Here is a 20,812-nt window from a genome sequence, read left to right as displayed (position 1 = left end):
ACTCAGAATGATAAAGAAGCCAAAATGCTTTTCAAAAATGACGGCTTTTGTGGTAAGTGGCTACACTGTCATAAGATGTTTCCTGGTCTTGGAGAAGAGGCAAACTGCTCTTCATTGCATTTCCAACCTCCTACCTTGTTGAAAGAGGCTTCTGTGCAGTGAACCACATATTCACAAAAACAAAAGCCGCTTGGAAATTGTTACACATGGAGACTTCAGGCTTTTGCCGTCACAACTGGAAAAAGATAATTCAAATCTTGCTAAAACCCATTAAGCTCAAGATCACATTGATATCGAAGCTGCTGTACAGCACACACGTACTGTGTAAACTAGGTTTAAAGACAAATAAAAATTTAAAGCAAAATCATTTTAGCATATGGTAGACATTTTTATTATACTTTGGGGGCACCGGAAAATACACTGTGTCTAAGAGAGGCGTTGGCAAGTATGAAGGTGCTTTCGGGGGGTGTTGGGCAAAAAAAAAGGTTGGGAAGCATTGACCTATAGTGCAATGCTATTCTTTAATAACCTCACCCCAATCTTCTCTATTTCCAATAAGCCAAAAAAAACATGAAAGCTTTCAACTACACTTTCAACAATAAACATCTCAATTTATATTTTCAGAACCATCTAACCAATCAATAGGTCTTACCTTCCAAGTAGTGTCAAATCTGCAAAGTGTAAGCATCACAATGATTCTGTTACAAAAAATTTGCAAACCAGAATTGTGTGCATCTGAATACTACACTACAAGCATCCTTGTCAACTGCTAAAATAAAACTGGCAAAATCAAGACTGTTGACTCTGGAAGACATTGCAGGGTGAAATGAGGAACACAATGAGTAACCTTCGCATATTTGCACTTATTTTGACATTTATATTAGTATTTCTTGTATTAATAAATGTACATATAATAACCAATTTATCTCAATTTTCAAGGCAAGTACATTCATTCATTATCACAAATAGATTTTTTTTTATAATTTAGTACTACAAAGGCATTTTTCCTAAACGAGTTGAGTACATATAGTTTAGAGACATTTGTATATAGTGATCTGGTTTTAATAAATGCCTACATTGTGGAAGGAAAAAAAAACCCAACAAATTAAGAGGTGCTCCAAATTAATGCTATTTTAGTAAATAAGTTACAGCATTAAAATAAATTATCACTTATTTCTCCACACTATATCCAAGGCACAAAGGTTTAGAGTTTTTATTATATAAATATAAAAAACCTTGGCTAATAAAGATGCAGCAAAATTATCTACAAAAATCTACAATCAACACTACAAATAATGGCAATATGTAGAAAATAAATACCTAATACAATCTAACAAAAGCAAAGGACTCTGGATGTGCAACATAGAAGCTATAAGTAGTGTTCACAGTTTTTTTAACAATCACTGGGTTGGTCAGATATAACATTAATCAGGTTTTTAAGTTACTGCAAAAAAATTGTACTTTTCTGTAAGAGTACAGAAAGCGTTTGTACAGAACATTCAATGCGAAGCAGCATGGCACGTTTCTGGATCTTCCTAACCACACAACACTGAAAGCCACGCAGAGAACATGAACTTCTCAGTAACCAGGGCTGGCAAGGTTGATGCTACATTGGCAATACTGGAGCTGTTCATCAGTTCTTCAGACTCCTTAACCAACTTGCCACTGGAATAAAAAAAAAATTACATTTACAGAACTTTAATGATGCAAGGGGCAATTCATAACAAAACTGGCTGGCCAAGTACTCTTACTTTCACAGCCAAAGCAATATAGATTTCAAATTAATATGTGACCAGTGCAGAAAGAGAAGGAAAGCCAATAAAAGACTGCTAAACCTTTACTATTTCATATTTAGTGTTGGCAGCTTAAGCACATGGTCAGACAGAAATATGTTAACAGACTGATAAAACAGCTGTGCATGTCTTGTAATTGTGGCCACTCGGTGCATTTTATGGAAACAAGAGCATGAGATGCTGGAATCTGGAACAAAAAGGGCGTTGGAGGAACTCAGCAGACCAGGCAGCATCTGTGGAGGGAAACAGACAGTCGACATTTTGGTTGAGATACTTCATCTGCCTAGTTTCCTCTACAAATGTCTGACCTGTTGAGTTGCTCCACCAACTCTTAATTAGATATATTTTGTAGAATTTTTACTCCCATTACAATCTCACCAAACCCTCAAGCATTTCAGGTTACCAACTGAAGTCTCAGTGGCCACAAAAAACATTGGCAAATGGCAGAATGTTTCGAGGAAAATACAATTCCCTAAATTCAGCAAAAGTTATGCAAAAAATGCCTTTCCCCTAGGCAAACCAAAAGAAACACTTCAACAAGGGATAAAACTGAATATGGAAAAAACAACTCCATACATCACAAAGTAGAATGGAAATAAAGAAATAGCTATCAGAATATTCACTTTAATGTACATTAATTCATTATTCTTAATATCTGGGATGAGCAACAATTTCTTTCAGCTGGGTAACAAAAGCTAGGGGCATAAAACATAAATGAAACATGACTTCTCACTTTCCCATAATTGGCATCTCAGTCTTTGATCTCCAAGATATCCAACTTCACAATGCTTGTGGCTGCTGATTACACACTTAAGAACACAAGAAATATTGCTCGCTTAATGGTTCTTTATTACTTTTTAAAACTTCCCCAATTTTCTAGTTTCCCATTACTCTTGGCAACTTTGTACACACAAGCTTTTAGTCTGATGCCTTCCTTTATTTCCTTAGTTATCCATGGATGGTTCTCCCCACCCTTACTGTCTTTGCTTTTAACTGGAATACACTTTGGTTGAGCATCGTGAAAAATTTCTTTGAAAGTTTTCCACCGTTCCTCAACTGTTCCACCATATAGCCTGTGTTCCCAGTCTCATAGTCATACTTTATTGATCCCGGGGGAAATTGGTTTTCATTACAGTTGCTCCATAAATAAATTGTAATAAAACCATAAATAATTAAATAGTAATATGTAAATTTATGCTAGGAAATAAGTCCAGGACCAGCCTATTGGCTCAGGATGTCTGACCCTCCAAGGGAGGAGCTGTAAAGTTTGATGGCCACAGGCAGGAATGACTTCCTATGACGCTCTGTGTTGCATCTCGGTGGAATACCCTATCCAACTCTTCAGTCCCGTTGCAGTCTCCCTTGTTTAGGCATAATACATCGGCTTTAGATCAAGCTACTGCACCCTCCAATTGTATGAGAAACTCAATCATAATCACTCTTTCCAAGGTAGCTAACCTAACCTATCTCATTGCACAGGACCAGATCCAAGACAACACATTCCACTGTAGGTTCAGTAACATGTTGTTCAAGAAAGATATCATGTATGCATTCTATGAAGTTCTCCTCAAGACCACTTCAACCCACTGATTCACCAAATCTATGTGCAAGTTAAAGTCCCTCATGATAACTGAGAAATACGCCCCGGATGTTTCTCGGTTTGCTGTCTTTGCCACTGTAATGTTATTATTTGGTGGCCTATACACAACTCCCACCAGCGAGTTTTTCACTTTACTATTTCTAATCTCTACCCAGATGAATTCAATATTCTATTCCTTACATCTTATATCATCTCTATCGCCCTGATGTCATCCTTAATTAAGAGCACTACCCCACTTTATTTACCTTCCTGCCTATCCTTCCGTATTACCTGATATTCTTGACTATTTAATTCCCAGTCCTCTCCACCCTGCAACCACGTTTCTGTAATGGCCACTAAATCATACCCCTTTATATAGATTTGTGCCACAAGTTTACATATAGTTTTAATGGAGGACACCATTCACTTCAATCTTGATAAAAAAAAACCTTATGATAAAAATATTCACTGATGACTGCCAAACATAAAAATTAAAAGCAAAAAGCTTTCAAAAACATAAATCAGGATTTCCTAAATATTGGTTAAAGCTATGAATTGCTAAGTTTTCTTAGCCAGAGGTTAGTTTTTAAAAAAAAAATATATAATCATTATACTTCTGAGTTTTCACAACTGCAGCCAGATTTCTACTAAACCAACTCGTGGATCTGGCACAAAATTAACTCTTAGGAAATAAAGCCTGTACAAGATGCACATCATCAGTTCAAGTTAAGCACCAGATCCATTTCTTTTGCAATAAGCCTTTCAACTGTGACTGTCATAATCAAGTCTGTTTTCACATGATTAGGGTTTTTTAAATATTTTGTGCATAAAATGCTGACAATGTGGGAAAATAGTCAGAGTCCCAAGTGGCTGATATAACCAAAAGTATTGAAAAAAGGATGTAAAAGAATGTGGATATTAGAAAAGGTGAATTCCATTTTGAAATAAATACAAGAAAAAGGAAGGCTGAATGGTCAGAGCCAATGCTCCTTGTGGTGGTTACTTCAAAACAGAGCAAAACTGCTCACAGCCTAGGCACGGGAGAGGAGGGGGTTGACATTGTATGACAAACTCCACAATTAACAAAGTTCTAAACCGAAGAAAGTACAAGCATTTGGATAGACAGGGGCTTATTAGGGAGAGTCAACATGGCTTTGTGCGTGGTAGGTCATGTTTGACCAATCTGTTGGAGTTTTTCGAGGAGGTTACCAGGAAAGTGGATGAAGGGAAGGCAGTGGATATTGTCTACATGGACTTCAGTAAGGCCTTTGACAAGGTCCCGCATGGGAGGTTAGTTAGCAAAATTCAGTCGCTAGGTATACATGGAGAGGTGGTAAATTGGATTGGACATTGGCTCGATGGAAGAAGCCAGAGAGTGGTGGTAGAGAATTGCTTCTCTGAGTGGAGGCCTGTGACTAGTGGTGTGCCACAGGGATCAGTGCTGGGTCCATTGTTACTTGTCATCTATATCAATGATCTGGATGATAATGTGGTAAATTGGATCAGCAAGTTTGCTGATGATACAAAGGTTGGAGGTGTAGTAGACAGTGAGGAAGGTTTTCAGAGCCTGCAGAGGGACTTGGACCAGCTGGAAAAATGGGCTGAAAAATGGCAGATGGAGTTTAATACTGACAAGTGTGAGGTATTACACGTTGGAAGGACAAACCAACGTAGAACATACAGGGTTAATGGTAAGGCACTGAGGAGTGCAGTGGAACAGAGGGATCTGGGAATACAGATACAAAATTCCCTAAAAGTGTCGTCACAGGTAGATAGGGTCATAAAGAGAGCTTTTGGTACATTGGCCTTTATTAATCGAAGTATTGAGTATAAGAGCTGGAATGTTATGATGAGGTTGTATAAGGCATTGGTGAGGCCGAATCTGGAGTATTGTGTTCAGTTTTGGTCACCAAATTACAGGAAGGATATAAATAAGGTTGAAAGAGTGCAGAGAAGGTTTACAAGGATGTTGCCGGGATTTGAGAAACTCAGTTACAGAGAAAGGTTGAATAGGTTAGGACTTTATTCCCTGGAGCGTAGAAGAATGAGGGGAGATTTGATAGAGGTATATAAAATTATGATGGGTATAGATAGAGTGAATGCAAGCAAGCTTTTTCCACTGAGGCAAGGGGAGAAAAAAAACCAGAGGACATGGGTTAAGGGTGAGGGGGGAAAAGTTTAAAGGGAACATTAGTGGGGGCTTCTTCACACAGAGAGTGGTGGGAGTATGGAATGAGCTGCCAGACGAGGTGGTAAATGCGGGTTCTTTTTTAACATTTAAGAATAAATTGGACAGATACATGGATGGGAGGTGTATGGAGGGATATGGTCCGTGTGCAGGTCAGTGGGACTAGGCAGAAAATGGTTCGGCACAGCCAAGAAGGGCCAAAGGGCCTGTTTCTGTGCTGAGTTTCTATGGTTCTAAATTATGTTTGATCCTGTATTAAAAAACCAAAGACAAACAATCTTGTAACAATAAAAAACTAATAAAACTAACATCAGCGAAATAACAAAATAAGCAGTCTAAGCGTATTCAAACATACTTAAGTGTTAATGTTAAAAAATCATTCCCCCATCCTATCCCCAGCTCTAACCAGACTAAAACTAACTAAAGACAAAGCATGAATACGTAACTGCAGTCTTCACTTCATGTCTACCATGCCCCAACCCACATGATAAATTACCCATAATACATGCGCAACACAAAATCCAATATAAACAGAAAATAGATACATAGCTCCTACACACCATTCATCTTTATAATGATTTTAAAATAACCCCCAATTAAAACCTGACAGAACAAACCACTAGTATTTCATTTCCAATGAGAGAAGTTGACTGACAATAATTATGTTAAAAGATACTCATGCTTGTAATGACTAAATCAATTTCCATGAGAATTTAGTTTTATTCGTACTTATATGCTAAAAATACTGATTCTGTAAAACTAACAATGAAATGGCACGAGTTAAACTTTGGGATAATGAAATTTAATCCTACAGCTGCTTTGTGCTTGCAATGACGTAATAGTTATTGTGAGTGCCACTGGCATCACCATTATACTGATACTAAATCTAGCCAACTTTGAGAGGGATTTTGGTGCTGGTAACAAACACTTGGGTTTTAGAACCATTGTTCTCTATAGGACTAAGCCAATACCCAATTCCAACATCTGCCACCAAAAAGTTATCTGAATTAATTGGCAAATTCCCAGTCATTGAAGTAGCATGAAGGTTCCCTCACCCGTAGGCCACCGCCACCACCGCCTGTAGATAAGGAATTCATCTCCTGTTTTTCAAGCTCCTCCTGCTTTTTCTTCTTTCGTTCTACAGATTCTGGATTCTTTATGCCTCTGTGTACATTCTTTATAGAGGAAAACATTAGATTTAGAAAAAAACATTTAGACATTTTGTTGGTACTACAAACTTAAAAGCTTCTAAGTAGAATAGCTCTGAATAAGAGATGCATTGTGGTATCCATACATAGAGATTTACAGACAAGCTTTAAAAAATAGTGAATTCAAAAAATCTGTTCATAGAATGAAAAGCTGACAAACTTGCCAACACTTCAGAAAATCAAAAACAGCATGCCCAACAGTTTAAACTGTATTGGCTGTATTGCACCTCACTTTCTTTCCTGGTCTATTTCCAAAGCAGCAACCAGCTGCATTCAAATATTGCATCAATATGGTGGTTTAAAATGGAATAAAGACCTTCTTCTCAAAGGTGGAGCAGTTTGAGTAGATAGGAAGGAGGCAATCGGGCTCAAGACTAAGGAATTAATTTGCTGCTTTTCTAACTTCTTCAGTTTGTTCTTTTCATTCCAGGAATTCTAGATTCTAAAAGTCTCTGTGCACATTATTTACAGAGGAACAATTCCACACTTTAGGTACATGACTGGCATTGCAAACTTAAAGCTTCAAGTAGAACAGCTTTGAATCAACAATTTTAAAATGGGCAGAGACCAAGGGAGAGACACCAGTGGTAGGATGCAGAGAATGGATTCCAACATAACAGATCAAAATAGCTGTAATTAAAGCCACCAATGATAAACTAGGTTGCCCTATGCACTGCTGCCCCACATCTCAACCTCTCATTCCTACAGCTATTATTTTGACAGCACTCATTCAAGTCCTTTGTCAGCTTCTTTGGAAGAAAACCTCTCCCGAATCTGCTTTCACATTCCCAATAGGTTTTAATAAAGCCATGAAATAACAGTTTAATAAGTTTGACTTGAATAAAATTTTAGTGATCTTCTTACAAGTTATGGGTGATGGAGGGGGAATGCTTTGAAGTGTCTACTTTTGTGAATCTTGTAAGCCATCTATCCCTGTACTCAGTTATTAGACAGCACCCAGTTGCCTCTTAAAAATACTCATCTATATTTTCTAATATTTATCTATCCCAGGATTTTATTCCTAAAAACTACTCCAATTAATCAAATAGATGCTTGTGACTTGTATGCCCTGAGGCTGACTTCATTCATATTGCTTCTAAGAAAGCTCGTCAAAATTCTTTTTGATGCAAGATGATTAAAATTACATGCCATATTTGGCACTATAACCTATTTGGTCTTATTATTCAAAGCACAAGAATACCCCAAAAAGCCTTTGCATTGACTTTTTGTGTGTCTGGTAACAATAATCCACCACAAAATTTTTCATCTTTATTAATGGAGTGATTTATGAAACCTGCTGATCTTCAAAATAAAAATCACTATCCCCTCACAAAAGCTATTAGAGATCCTGTTCATAGATACCCATGTTTAACTGCCTACTCAGCTGCTAATGAAATGTGCACAAACTTTATAAAGTTGTTGCTACATGTTAGAAGCTGGTCCAAGACTGAATCTAGCTTGATACATTAGTGAAAAGTAGTTACCTTCTGCTGAGAACTAATGCAGAAGTTGCATTTGCCATTGATAAAATTGATGTAACCAGTTCTGGAGATTACAAATTGTGGATTGTTAACTATCAGCTTGCACAGATCAAGAAATGAATTCAGAACAAGTACAGTTAGAAGTCAGTTTAAGTAAAAATAATCCTAATTTGGAAACAGATTTTTGGCCCAAAAGACACATATTCAATCTTGGTGACATTTTAGTAAATACAGAGGATTTAAGTGTTAGCCAGGACATTGTCTACTGAATGGTGCAGAATGTACAGCAATCCCTTGATTTACAAATGTTTGATGCACAAATTTCCACCATGATGTAACTGACTCTTTGGAGTAGGCACCTTTGATTTTCAAAATAATATTTGCCTACTAATAGCATGCATACAAAGCATATTGACCCAATAAAAGTATATAAAATTATAAGGGGAATTGATAAGGTAGGTTTTTTCTCCCAGGGTGGGCATGTCAAATACTAGATAACATAGGTGGTAAATTTTAAAAGAGATTTGAGAATCACGTTTAAAAAGAGCAGAAAACGGTAGGTGCCTGGAACATGCAGATATGGACGTGACAGAAGCAGATACAATAGCAATGTTTAGACAGACACAAGCACATAGGGAACAGACAGATACACCCCATGGCAGGTAGATGGGATTAGTCAGAGAGGTATCAGCGTCAGCACAGTCGAGGTGGGCTGAAGAATCTGTTTCTGTGTTTATACTGTTCACTGTTTTAATACACTATACTAAAAAAAATTATGCATTTCATCCAGACTTTCTTTTACAAGTCATCTTCCAAGAATGTACATCTTTCAGAAATCCTGGAATGGTTGTTTTTGCATTTTTTTAAAAATACACCAAGTTAAATGCAAATATTTTAATATAATTTTGTTTTTATTTCTATATTCACTTTGAAATGTTTCCCAATGTGAATGATACTTAAGATATTAAACAGACTTGGTCTTATAGATGGTAATAATAAAACAAGATTTTACTAGCTGTTTAAGCTTTCAGCGGCATTATGGTGGACCAGCTGCTGGAGACCAAGATGCTGCAGATCATCTTGTTGATCCCTTCACATTCAGATCTAAAAAATACACAAGCAGCAAGCTTGGACCAGTAAGGTTCTATCTAATATTATTAGTAATCAATTCGCTTTCAAAGTTTTGAAAGTAGAAAATAAATGATAAATTAGCAGCATAGCACATTTGAATTCTACAATGCTGTTCATAAAATCTAAATGGATTTGGCAAGTGCTGTGTGTTGTCAATAGTACATACTGTATTTACTCTGAAGTGCAGCCTAATGTTCAGTATCAATGCCAATGTCTTAAAAGGACTTTGCAAAGATTCCCCATACTGATGCACACCCAGCAACTGGAATATTGGAAAACCTTCTGTCGTTTTGTCAAGATACTTCAGAAAAAATGCTAATTAGCATTTGTACCTCTTTCTGGCGCTTCTCAGCAGCTTCGGCTAGTTGTTTCCTTCTTGTGTCCTAGGTAGTTAAATAAATCAGAATATATTAGCTGGTATGAAATAATTATCATTATAATACTCTCAATTTCAGATCACAATCCACAATCACAAGAACCTTTGCCTCGTCTTTAAGTTTGATACAATGGATCTAACTTGCTGTAATTACATACCCAACTTTGATAGATCTAGGACAGGAATTCCCAAACTGGTGTCCACAGACCTGTCAGCTAAAGGTAAGAGTCCATGGCATAAAAAGATTGGGAACCCCTGATCTATGATATATCAATGATTAATCGCGAATGAACATGAAATGGTAGCACAATTACAATTAAAGAGGGCAAATATAAGATAATAAGGTATAGGAACAGAATAAGGCCAAGTACACAATATCTTCCAGTTAACCCTGCATGCCAAAATTCTAAAGTTGGATTGCCTTAACTAGACACCCTTACTCTATTCTTGCGAGTTAAGTAATTTTGACTGATTAAACTCCAACAACCCATACATGACAGAAAGACAGACATGATATGTCAGACAAAACACAAACTGGAGTAATTTATTCAATATGCAATGTCAGTCATGGATTCCTCCCACTCAAACCCAGAGCTACCCAACATCAAAACATATCAAATAGGAATTCATAATTTGACAGGCTCATCTGCATTATATCTATGCCTCATTCCAATCTTCAATTCCTTGATCTCAGTGACTGTTGTAGCGTGATAACATTAAGTTTCTCTCTTCATTTGGATGGCATTACTGTATAATTACTCTCAAAAAATTCTACATGATGCCAAGGAGAGGCATAGTTAGGATACAAATAGCATCAGTTTTTAAAAACATACAAATTGTGGATAAATGCAGCATCATGCATTTTTCCTTTTTATGATGCTGATGATGCATGATTCTTTTCCTTTTTAAATTTATCCACAATTTGCTTTAAATGCATTTTTTTTTTATATAACCATCCAGCCAAATATAAATGCTCACAGCAACTGGATTCAGATTAACAAGTACAACTTAATTGTAATTGAAATGTTTAAATTTCATTCTACCTACAAAATGATTGAACATACACAGAAACAAATTATGCAACAGAAGAGGCAATGATTTGGCTAACCATATATGCCAACTTTTGAAAGAACTGCCGAATAGTCTTGCTTTCCCTTCCACCCTCCCAATGGCGAGTAATTCTTCCCTTTTTACTCATTTAAAATCCCCCTTACTACTGAACATAGAATAGTACTGTAAATGCCCTTTGGACCATGTTGTGCCAACCTCTATAAACCAACAGACGATCCCTCCTACACCCACGGTTTCCTTATATCCTTGACGACTTAAATGGCACTATTTTAATCGGCCCCTACCACCAGCCCCAGCAGTGTGTTCCAGGCACCCATCACTGTGCAAAAAAGACCTCTGACATTGCCCCCTAAGTCCCCAACATTGGGTACATTTACAAAGACTGTTGCCAAAAGAAAGCAACATCCATCAGCAAGGACACTCACCATCCTGGCCATGCTCTCGTCTCACTGCTACCATTGGGAAGGTGGTACAGGAGCTTTACCTCCCATACCACCAGGTTCAGGAACAGTTATTATCCTTCAACCATCAGGCTCATGAACCCACATAGACAACTTCACTCACACTACACTAAGCTGATTTCATAACCTATGGACTCACTTTAAAGGACTCTACAACTCAGGTTCTCAGTATTATTTATTTTATTATTAGCTTTTTTTGCATGAGCACAATTTGTCTTCTTTTGCGCTTTGATTACTTGTCAATCCTTGTTTATTTGAAGCGTTTCATTGATGCTACTGTATTTCTTTGTACTACTGTGAATGCCTGTGCCTGCAAGAAAATGAATCTCAGGGTAGTATGCGGTGACATGTACAAACTTTGTAAGTAAATTTACTTTGAACTTTCCTCCACTCACAAACAGATGTCCCCTGGTATTGACCATTGCCGTCCTGGTAAAAGGTTGCTGGCTATCCACTTGTTCTATGCCTCTCATTATCTTATACACCTCTATTAGGTCACCGCTCACACTCCTTCGATCCAAAGAGAAAAGCACTAGCTTGCCTAACCTTTTTTCTAATCCAGGCAACATCCTGGTAAATCTCATCTGCACCTTCTAAAGCTTTCAGATCCTCCCCATAATGAGGTGACCAGAACTGAACACAACACTCTAAGGGTGGTTTAACCAGAATTTTACAGAGCTTCAACATTACATCATAGCGCAATCCTGATTAATAACAACCAGTGCATCACATGCATTCTAAATTGTGCTATCACCATTGCTAAGAATCCTGCCATTAACATTATCTGCTTTCAAGATTGATTGTTTTAAGTGTATATCACTTCACACTTCTATCCGAAATCCATCTGCTGCTTTACTGCCCAGATCTGCACCCTGTCTAAGTCCCATTGTAAACTATCTGCACTATCCACAACACCATCAGCCTTTGTGATATCTGCTCACCCACACTTCCATTTCCTCATCCAAGTCATTTATAAACATCACGGAATTGGGGTCCCGGAACAGAAGCTTGTGGTAATCAATACTAGGCAACATATAGACCTGCAGGCAACATATACCCCATCTACTACCACTCACTGCTCTCTTTGGGCAAGCCAATCATGAATCCACCTGCCCAAGTTTCCATGGATCCCAGGAATCATGACTTTTTGGATGAGCCCACCATGGGGAATCTTGTTAAATGCACTACTAAAATCCACACCCACCACTCCATCTACAATTTGTTTTGTTACCTACTCAATGAGGCTTGTGAGGCACAGCCTGTCCCTCACAAAGCCATGTTGACTATCCTTAACAAGATTGTTTCTCCAGATGTGCATAATTCCTGTCCCTAGGAATCTGTTCCATTACCTTGCACACCACTGATGTGAGACTCACTTGCAAACAATTCCCAGGATATCTCATTGTGGTCATCGGGGTCTCTCTTCCCACCATTAAAGATATTTACACCACATGCCGCATCTGCAAAGCGAACAGCATTATGAAGGACCCCACGCACCCCTCATACAAACTCTTCTCCCTCCTGCCATCTGGCAAAAGGCACCGAAGCATTCAGGCTCTCACGACCGGACTATGTAACAGTTTCTTCCCCCAAGCCATCAGACTCCTCAAAACCCAGAGCCTGGACTGACACCAACTTACTGCCCTCTACTGTGCCTATTGTCTTGTTTAGTATTTATTGTAATGCCTGCAGTGTTTTGTATACTTTGTGCAGTCCTGGGTAGGTCTGTAGTCTAGTGTAGTTTTTGTGTTGTTTTACATACAAACCCCATTTCCAGAAAAGTTGGGATATTTTCCAAAATGCAGTAAAAACAAAAATCTGTGATATGTTAATTTAATAGTTTTACTGACTAACTTAATTATATTTTGTAAACATACACAAACTTAGAATTTGGTGGCTGCAACACACTCAACAGAAGTTGGGACAGGGGCATGTTTACCATTGTGTTACATCACCTTTCCTTTTAATAGCACTTTTTAATCGTTTTGGAACTGAGGATACTAATTGTAGTAGATTTGCAATTGGAAATTTTGTCCATTCTTGCTTGATATAAGACTTCAGCTGCTCAACAGTCTGTGGTCTCTGTTGTCTGATTCTCCTCTTCATGGTGCGCCATACATTTTCAATAGGAGATAGATCTGGACTGGCAGCAGGCCAGTCAAGCACACGCACTCTGTGTCTACAAAGCCACGCTGTTGTAGCCCGTGCAGAATGTGGTCTGGCATTGTCCTGCTGAAATAAGCATGGACTTCCGGGAAGAGATGACACCTTGATGGCAACATATGTCTCTCTAAAATCCTAATATACGCCTCAGAGTCAATGGTACCTTCACATACATGCAACTCACCCATGCCGTGGGCACTGATGCACCCCCATACCATCACAGATGCTGGCTTTTGCACCTTTCGCTGATAACAATCTGGATGGTCGTTTTCATCTTTGGCACGGAGAACTCGACGCCCGTTTTTTCCGAAAACTAGCTGAAATGTGGACTCATCTGACCACAGCACACGGTTCCACAGTCTTTCAGTCCATCTGAGATGAGCTCGGGCCCAGAGAACTCGCCGGCGTTTCTGCATAGAGTTGATGTATGGCTTTCTCCTTGTGTAATACAGTTTCAAGTTGCATTTCTGGATTCAGCGGCGGACTATGTTGAGTGACAATGGTTTTCCGAAGTACTCCCGATCTTGTGTTGAGAAATGTTTCTTTTGAACTGACTAACAATTCTCTCACGAATTTTGGCACAAAGGGGTGAGCCACGACCCATCCTTGCTTGCAAAGACTGAGCCTTTGATGGATGCTACTTTTATACCCAGTCATGATACCTCACCTGCTACCAATTAGCCTGCTTAATGTGGAGTCTCCAAACCGGTGTTACTTGAATATTCTGTGCACTTTTCAATCTTATTTTAACTCTGTCCCAACTTTTGTTGAGTGTGTTGCAGCCATCAAATTCTAAATTTGTGTATATTTACAAAATACAATTAAGTTGGTCAGTAAAACTATTGAAAATCTTTTCTTTGTACTTTTGTCAGTTAAATAAAGTTCACATGAATTAACATATCACAGATTTTTGTTTTTATTGCATTTTGGAAAATATCCCAACTTTTCTGGAAATGGAGTTTGTAGTTCAGTGTCTTTTTTGTATTGTTTCATGTAGCACCATGGTCCTGTAAAACATTGTCTTGTTTTTACTGTGTACTGTACCAGCAGTTATGGTTGAAATAATAAAAAGTGACTTGACTTATGTTGCCAATAGACATGCAAAATCTGGTTCCTTGTATTAAAGGCTTACATTGCTACTTACAATTATAAAAAGCTATCTTATATATCTGAAGAGCGGTTTGATTTTTGCTTCCTAAACCTTGTTTAGGAAAAACCTTCCTTCTTCCTCTTGTCTATTATTTGCTTGCCTCACTGAGACAAACCTATCCAAAATCCAATGCAAGCAAATGAATATGGTTCTGAAATTCCTTCAAACACTGCATCCAGATCAGATTTTTGTATACATTTTATTTCACTGTATTATTTTATTAAATTTACATTCTAAGAGCTCAACATTCTTCCAAAGATGGGGAGCCCAGAATTGGTAATATTCAAGTTCAGAGCTAACTAGTGTTTCAAAAGTTTAAGTATAATCTACTAGTGCACTTCTATTATATAGTCAGAGTGCCCTTTTAGAAAGCCTTCTAGCTAGTTCTGTTGTTTTCAAAAACATATGCGCATCCTAGCTGAACTAGTGTGTACATCCTTTTATAGTTATGTTTAAAACTGGAAATAGTAAACAGTATTTTAAAATCTACATAGTGAGCTCATCCATAAAATATACAAACATTTATCAACACCCTATTCTGTCACCATTTCTACTCAGCTTGTGTAACAGAAATTCCACTATGCAGATTGGACATGAAATTTAATATGCAGCAACATAAACCTTTAATGAAAGGAACCAAATTTCACACTTCTAAATTGACCATAACTGGTGGTTTGCACATTCAGAAATCAAAACAGAAATCCTGAAGCAGTTCCGTGATCTTCCTGCCCAAGTTATACATGTTTTGAAGTTTCCTCTAATATACCTATGGTGGGGGTATCCAGAAATAGAGGGCACAGCTTCAAAATTGAGAGGTGACCTTTTGGAACAAGAGGTAAGGAGGAATTTCTTTCAGCCAGAGAGTAATGAATCTGTGGAATGCTCTGTCACGGACTGCGTTGGAGGCCAAGTCCATGGGTATGTTTAAAGTGGAAGTTGACCATTTCCCGATCAGTCAGCGCATCAAAGGATATGGCAAGAAGGCAGGTGTATGGGGTTGAGTGGGATCCAAGATCAGCTATGATGGAATGGTGGAGCAGACTCAATGGGCCAAACGGCCTAATTCTGCTTCTATGTCTTATGATCTTATACAGTAGCTCTTAAACATCACTCAATTAACACAAATTTCAAAAGCCTCTAAAACTAAAAATATTAAATTAGTTGCAAAAAGACCAGGTGTGTTGTTGGTAGCATCTGAAACAACATGCCCTCATCAGAATTATTGAAAGACTGATACAAAACATACAAGGAATGTCTTTTTCCACAGACACAACCTAGCTTGTGGCATATTTCCAGTTATTTCTGTTTTCCAGATTCAACAGCTATCTTTTTTTTACCATGCTAGCCAAAAAAGTACAGTACACTCTAAGCAAATAAATCAGGATTTAAAACAAACAATCAAGGACCCTCAGAAATAACTGCAAAGAATTGCACTATGATAATGGCTTTTGTAGTCCTCAAACATCAAGTACTATTGTTCAAATTCTAGCTTTAACATTAGTTTCAAGTAAACATGAATTTATTTCTGTTGACAGGAAGCATTTAGGATTACTTGACAATTTATGCCACAGAAATAATTCTGGGATTAAACATTTTCTGGAAGAGAAACTCAAATTGAACCAAAGCCAATTATCACAGTTCAGTCAAAAGATTCCAAGTACATCGATTCCTCTAGTCTAAATCAAGTCTTTGTTCACTTAACAATAAGTTACATTGGAGTAAATCTTAACTTTCATAAACCACTATATCTCATGTGATTATGTTGTGGAGTATTCTTCAGCTGCTTGGTCTCCTTAAGATAAGTGTCTTGGAGTTTTACTGAAATAAGAGAGTTAATTTCTAATTGACATTAGAACACAGAATAAATGGAAGTTACTAAGCACATAATCATTCAAACTCTGGAGGCTGCTATTAGACCTGTGAATTCCCTCCCAACTCCATTTAAGAGCAACTAACCTAGTTTCACTCCCTTGCTCTTGCCTCATAGCACTACACTTTAAAGCGTTTTTTTATTTTGAATAAAATCTTGAAATTGATCTCTACAATAACCCCTGGCGATGGGATCCAGATCAAAGTTTTTCCTCACAGTCACATCCAGCACTTCTATCACTCACCAACATTCTCCAAGGTCTATATTGAATAGTGGAGCAGGCTCAAAGGGCCAAATGACCTACTATTTTTTACCCTTCTCCATTAGTAAATTAGCTGACACTTTACTTCCACCAATAATTTTTATGTACCTCAAAACTGGATTGCAAACTTTGACTGACAGAGATATTTAGTATTTTTGTTAAACTGCAAAGCTATGTTTTGCATACTATATTTAAAATATCAGTCTCAGCAGTTAAAGGAATTAAGATTAGTGTTCCATGTAACACAGAGCATGATTAGAGGAATTATGCATGATTCACATCTAGGGCTTTAACATGTTGAAGCAGTGAATCCCTGACAACACCACCTCATTTATTTGGGCACACATGTATACCAGGAACAGTTAACAGTGCAATGATGATGTAAACACTCACACTTCTACTGCTAATGGGTTGTGCTCTGCAATCTTAAATCAACAGGCTTCACTCTATGCTTTCTACCATATGCTAATTCATATAACCTACAGATCTCCAGTCAACTCATTGAGGGCAATAAACAATTCCAACTTTTACAGATGCCCCACCATGTCAGATTTACCAGGTCAAGCAAGACTGCTTTACTATGAAATGCTATCTGAATTAAGACAATAAATGGTGCACACATGAGTAATGAATTTTAAAAACACGTCAGCACAAACCTCTGGTATCCTGCAAAGCAAATCTCATGGGGTTGGAGTATTTACTAACAGGTGCAGGTCACAGATGAAAGCAGAACGGTAAAGTTTTTACTTTATTGCATTTAAGTGCCAGATACAATTAAACAAGTGGCTGTAAACAAAGGGAATTATTCCCTCATCACATACCCACTAAGCACCATTGTGCCAAATACTCACCGAATCACTCCACAACCATGACTCTGCCCTCATGCCAAGCCTCTGAATATCTCCCACTTCTGTAAAACAATCTAAATGTATCCCCCACTCATCAGCTCAATCCTCTCCCCAATCCCACCTGTCACCTTCCCCAATTACATCCGACTCTATAGCCTCAACCCCCAGGCAACCACATAAAACCTGACCTGACTCGTCTCACTGCCGCCTTCCCGAAGTTCTTCCTGCAAATGTTACCAACCTCTCCTCTCACCATTCCCCAAAATTCTCCTTAAACACAGCATTTGCCCCTCCCCATCTAATGTCTCTCACCCACTCCACTCACCTCCACTCCCGAATCCTTTTCTCCCAGCACTTTCATTTCTTGTCCCCCTACCCATTTAATTCACTCCCAACACATCTGATATCATCCTGCAGACACACCCAAATCTTTGTCTGATTTTTCTAAAGCGTCCATCCATCCATTTTTACCATCCATCACCTTACCTCTCCCTCTTTCACAAACTCTCTCCACCTCTGTTCCATTAAACAAACCCTCATCTCTGTCCCGTGCTCAAGTCCCACGTCACCAGTCAGTCCCACTCTCTCCCCCCACTACTCTCCATACCCACTTGCCCCTGAACATCCCCACCTTTCTATCACTATCCTCCCCCTCAGCAGTATTGGCAGAAGCCCCCAACTCACTTCCCTCCTCTCATACGTTGGATATCCCAGTCCAAGTCACATCATCCCTCAAACTTTTTTCACTTTCTGTCCCTCAAACGCTCCACTCAACCACTCCCATCCACATTCTGTACCACTCCATCACCCATTCTTCCTTGACCCATCACCAAGCGCTCTTTCATATTCTTCCACACATTCAGTAACCTTTACCATCCCATCAACAGACCCTGGCACTTCTTACCCTAACCCACCCCATCACTATATGCCTCCCTGCACCACCCCCCACCCACACACAATCTCCATCATGCTGACCCCGGGCAACTCCTCTCTTCCCCCCCCCCCCCCGCCGCCAACAACCACTTGGTATTATCCCGACCTCCCATGTCCTCAGACACTCACACTCCTTCTGCATCCCCATCCCTGTCCCCAGACACTACCCCTTGCCCCATTCTACCAGGTGCTCCCCTTCCCTCCCACATCCACTCTTTATGTTCATCATCTCCATCACCGGATACCTCCATTCTTACCCCTACAGACTCTCGATCTGTTCCCATCACCAGACAATTACGCTCTCTCACAGAACACACACATACACACTGCACACCTGTCTGCAGGTAGCCCTGCTCTCTCCATTCTCATAACCACTGTACTCCCGTCCTGTAACCACCAGCCACCCCCTTCCCTCCCATCCACACCTTGTAAACCTGCTCCCTTATCACCACAGATACCCCCCAACACATTAAACCCCTCTTCCCCCTCCTGTCTACACTCCAGGCCTCATCCCCCAGTAGCCACCAACGCTCACTCTCCCCCACACTGTACTCCTGCCCATTAGTCATAGTCATTCCTCTCCCACCAGCTATCTGGACCCCCGTCTCCAGACACCCCCACACTGTACTCCTACCCTCCTAATACTAATTTCTATTCAGCACACACCCACTATCCAGACTCTACAACCCCGTCTCCAGACACCCCCCACTCTCCCCCAACACTGTATCCCTGTCCCTGTTACTAATGGCCATTCCGCATCCACCCAATATCTGGACCCCTGTCTCCAGACACCCCGACTCTCCCACACACTGTATACCTGCCCCCGTTACTAATCACCATTCCCCACCCACTGTCCAGACCCCTGTCCCCGTCTCCAGACACCCCACTCTCCCACACAGTGTTCCCGTTACTAATCGCCATCCCCCATCCACCCACTGTCGGGACCCCTGTCTGTAGACACACTACTCTCCCACACACTGTACCCCTGCCCTCCATTACTAATCGCCATTCCCCACCCACTGTCTCCAGACACCCCACTTTCTCCACACACTACTTCTGTCACTAACCACCCCTGCCACCCATAATCCCCACCCGACCCGGTCCCCAGACGTTCCCACTCCCCCACCACACACACTGCACACCGGTCCCTCTGACACCGAACGCTCTTTCCCTTCTCCCACACGCTCCCCAGCCGCCCACCCATCCTCGGCCACTCACGGGGTCGGGCGTCTGCACCACGTCCTCCGCCGCGCCCCCCAGGCAGGGCAGACACATTCCCATCCCGGCACCGCTCGCCAAGCCGCGGCTCTCGCACTTTCTCCCGGCACCAACCCCGCCCTCCCGCGTCCTACGTCACGTCGCCCGACAGACGAGGAGGCTCAAGCACAGGCAGGAGGGCGCAGGGCCGGAGGTTCCGACGACAGTGACACGCACAGGACACCCACAGGTACTCGAGACTGGATTGAAGCAGTCTGTCCCTTTTTTTTTGCTGTGTTTTTGTTTTACATTAACAGTCTTTACTGCGTTTTTAATTGTTCATAAACTTTCTCTGGACAGCTTGTGATCAAAAGGGGGAGCAAATTCACTGCAGGTGATCTGGTACATATATTAAACAGATCAAGGTACAATGCATCAGAGTTCAAGTGAGAATCTGAACCACAACATGCCAGGTTGAACGTTTAATACAAATAAGTTGTGAGCAAATTAGTGAGAGGGTGGGAATAGCAGATGAGGGAGCTAAGGGAAGTGGAGTAGATGTGGGGCATACTATGATTTCATCCCTATCTGCCCCAGAACCAGAGGCAGTAAACCATTACAGGAGGAATTCTGCAGATGCTGGAAGTTCAAGCAACACACATCAAAGTTGCTGGTGAACGCAGCAGTCCAGGCAGCATCCATCCTTGAATGACACGAGTGAACCAAAACAACCTGTACAAAAGTATATCAGTGGTTGGGAAGTTGGGGATTGTTAGGGATAAGATTACCGAATGCCTGCAGGCACATGATGAGACAGACCAAAGCCAGCAGGGTTTCCTGAAAGGAAAATCCTGCCTGACAAACCTACAGCAACTTTTTGAGGAAATTACAAGCAGGATAGACAAAGGAGGTGCAGTAGATGTGGTGTACTTGGATTTTCAGAAGGCCTTTGACAAGGTGCCGCACATGTTCCTATATGTTATGTTGAAAGGCAATGTTAAAAGTTTGAGAGAGCCATGGTTTTCAAGGGATATTAGAAACTTGGTTCGGAAAAAGAGAGGGACCTTCAATAAATATAGGCAGCTTGGAGTTAATGAGGTG

General features: G+C 39.9%; 1 protein-coding gene and 1 long non-coding RNA gene across 4 annotated transcripts in view; one reads left to right on the top strand and one right to left on the bottom strand.

Moving 5' to 3' along the window:
• Positions 1-265: 265 nt before the first annotated feature.
• Positions 266-19,872, bottom strand: svip (small VCP interacting protein). Its single transcript, XM_072272729.1, has 4 exons — positions 19,733-19,872; positions 9,713-9,763; positions 6,616-6,735; positions 266-1,665 (listed from the first exon to the last, which is right to left on the bottom strand). The coding sequence occupies exons 1-4, from the start codon at positions 19,793-19,795 to the stop codon at positions 1,651-1,653; spliced, it is 249 nt and encodes an 82-aa protein (XP_072128830.1). The 5' UTR covers positions 19,796-19,872; the 3' UTR covers positions 266-1,650.
• LOC140205265 (uncharacterized) overlaps positions 19,738-20,812 on the top strand; it is a 144,747-nt gene continuing 143,672 nt past the window's right edge. For all 3 annotated transcript variants that reach the window (XR_011887804.1, XR_011887805.1, XR_011887803.1), the window contains exon 1: positions 19,738-19,961. This is a non-coding gene — a long non-coding RNA (uncharacterized lncRNA). The remainder of the gene's footprint in view (positions 19,962-20,812) is intronic.

The sequence above is a fragment of the Mobula birostris genome, chromosome 11 (genome assembly GCF_030028105.1).
Source record: "Mobula birostris isolate sMobBir1 chromosome 11, sMobBir1.hap1, whole genome shotgun sequence".
NCBI lineage: Eukaryota > Metazoa > Chordata > Chondrichthyes > Myliobatiformes > Myliobatidae > Mobula > Mobula birostris.
Note: the sequence above shows the minus strand (reverse complement) of the source record. Positions and strands in the feature narration are given on the sequence as shown.

What these genes read in the sequence shown, in the direction of transcription:
- svip (XM_072272729.1), bottom strand. Translation starts at nt 19,795, where the DNA reads ATGGGAATGTGTCTGCCCTGCCTGGGGGGCGCGGCGGAGGACGTGGTG. An exon ending in TGGTGCAGACGCCCGACCCC is followed by an intron (nt 9,764 to 19,732) that starts GTGAGTGGCCGA and finishes TTAACTACCTAG; the next exon opens with GACACAAGAAGGAAACAACT. An exon ending in CTGAGAAGCGCCAGAAAGAG is followed by an intron (nt 6,736 to 9,712) that starts GTACAAATGCTA and finishes TCCTCTATAAAG; the next exon opens with AATGTACACAGAGGCATAAA.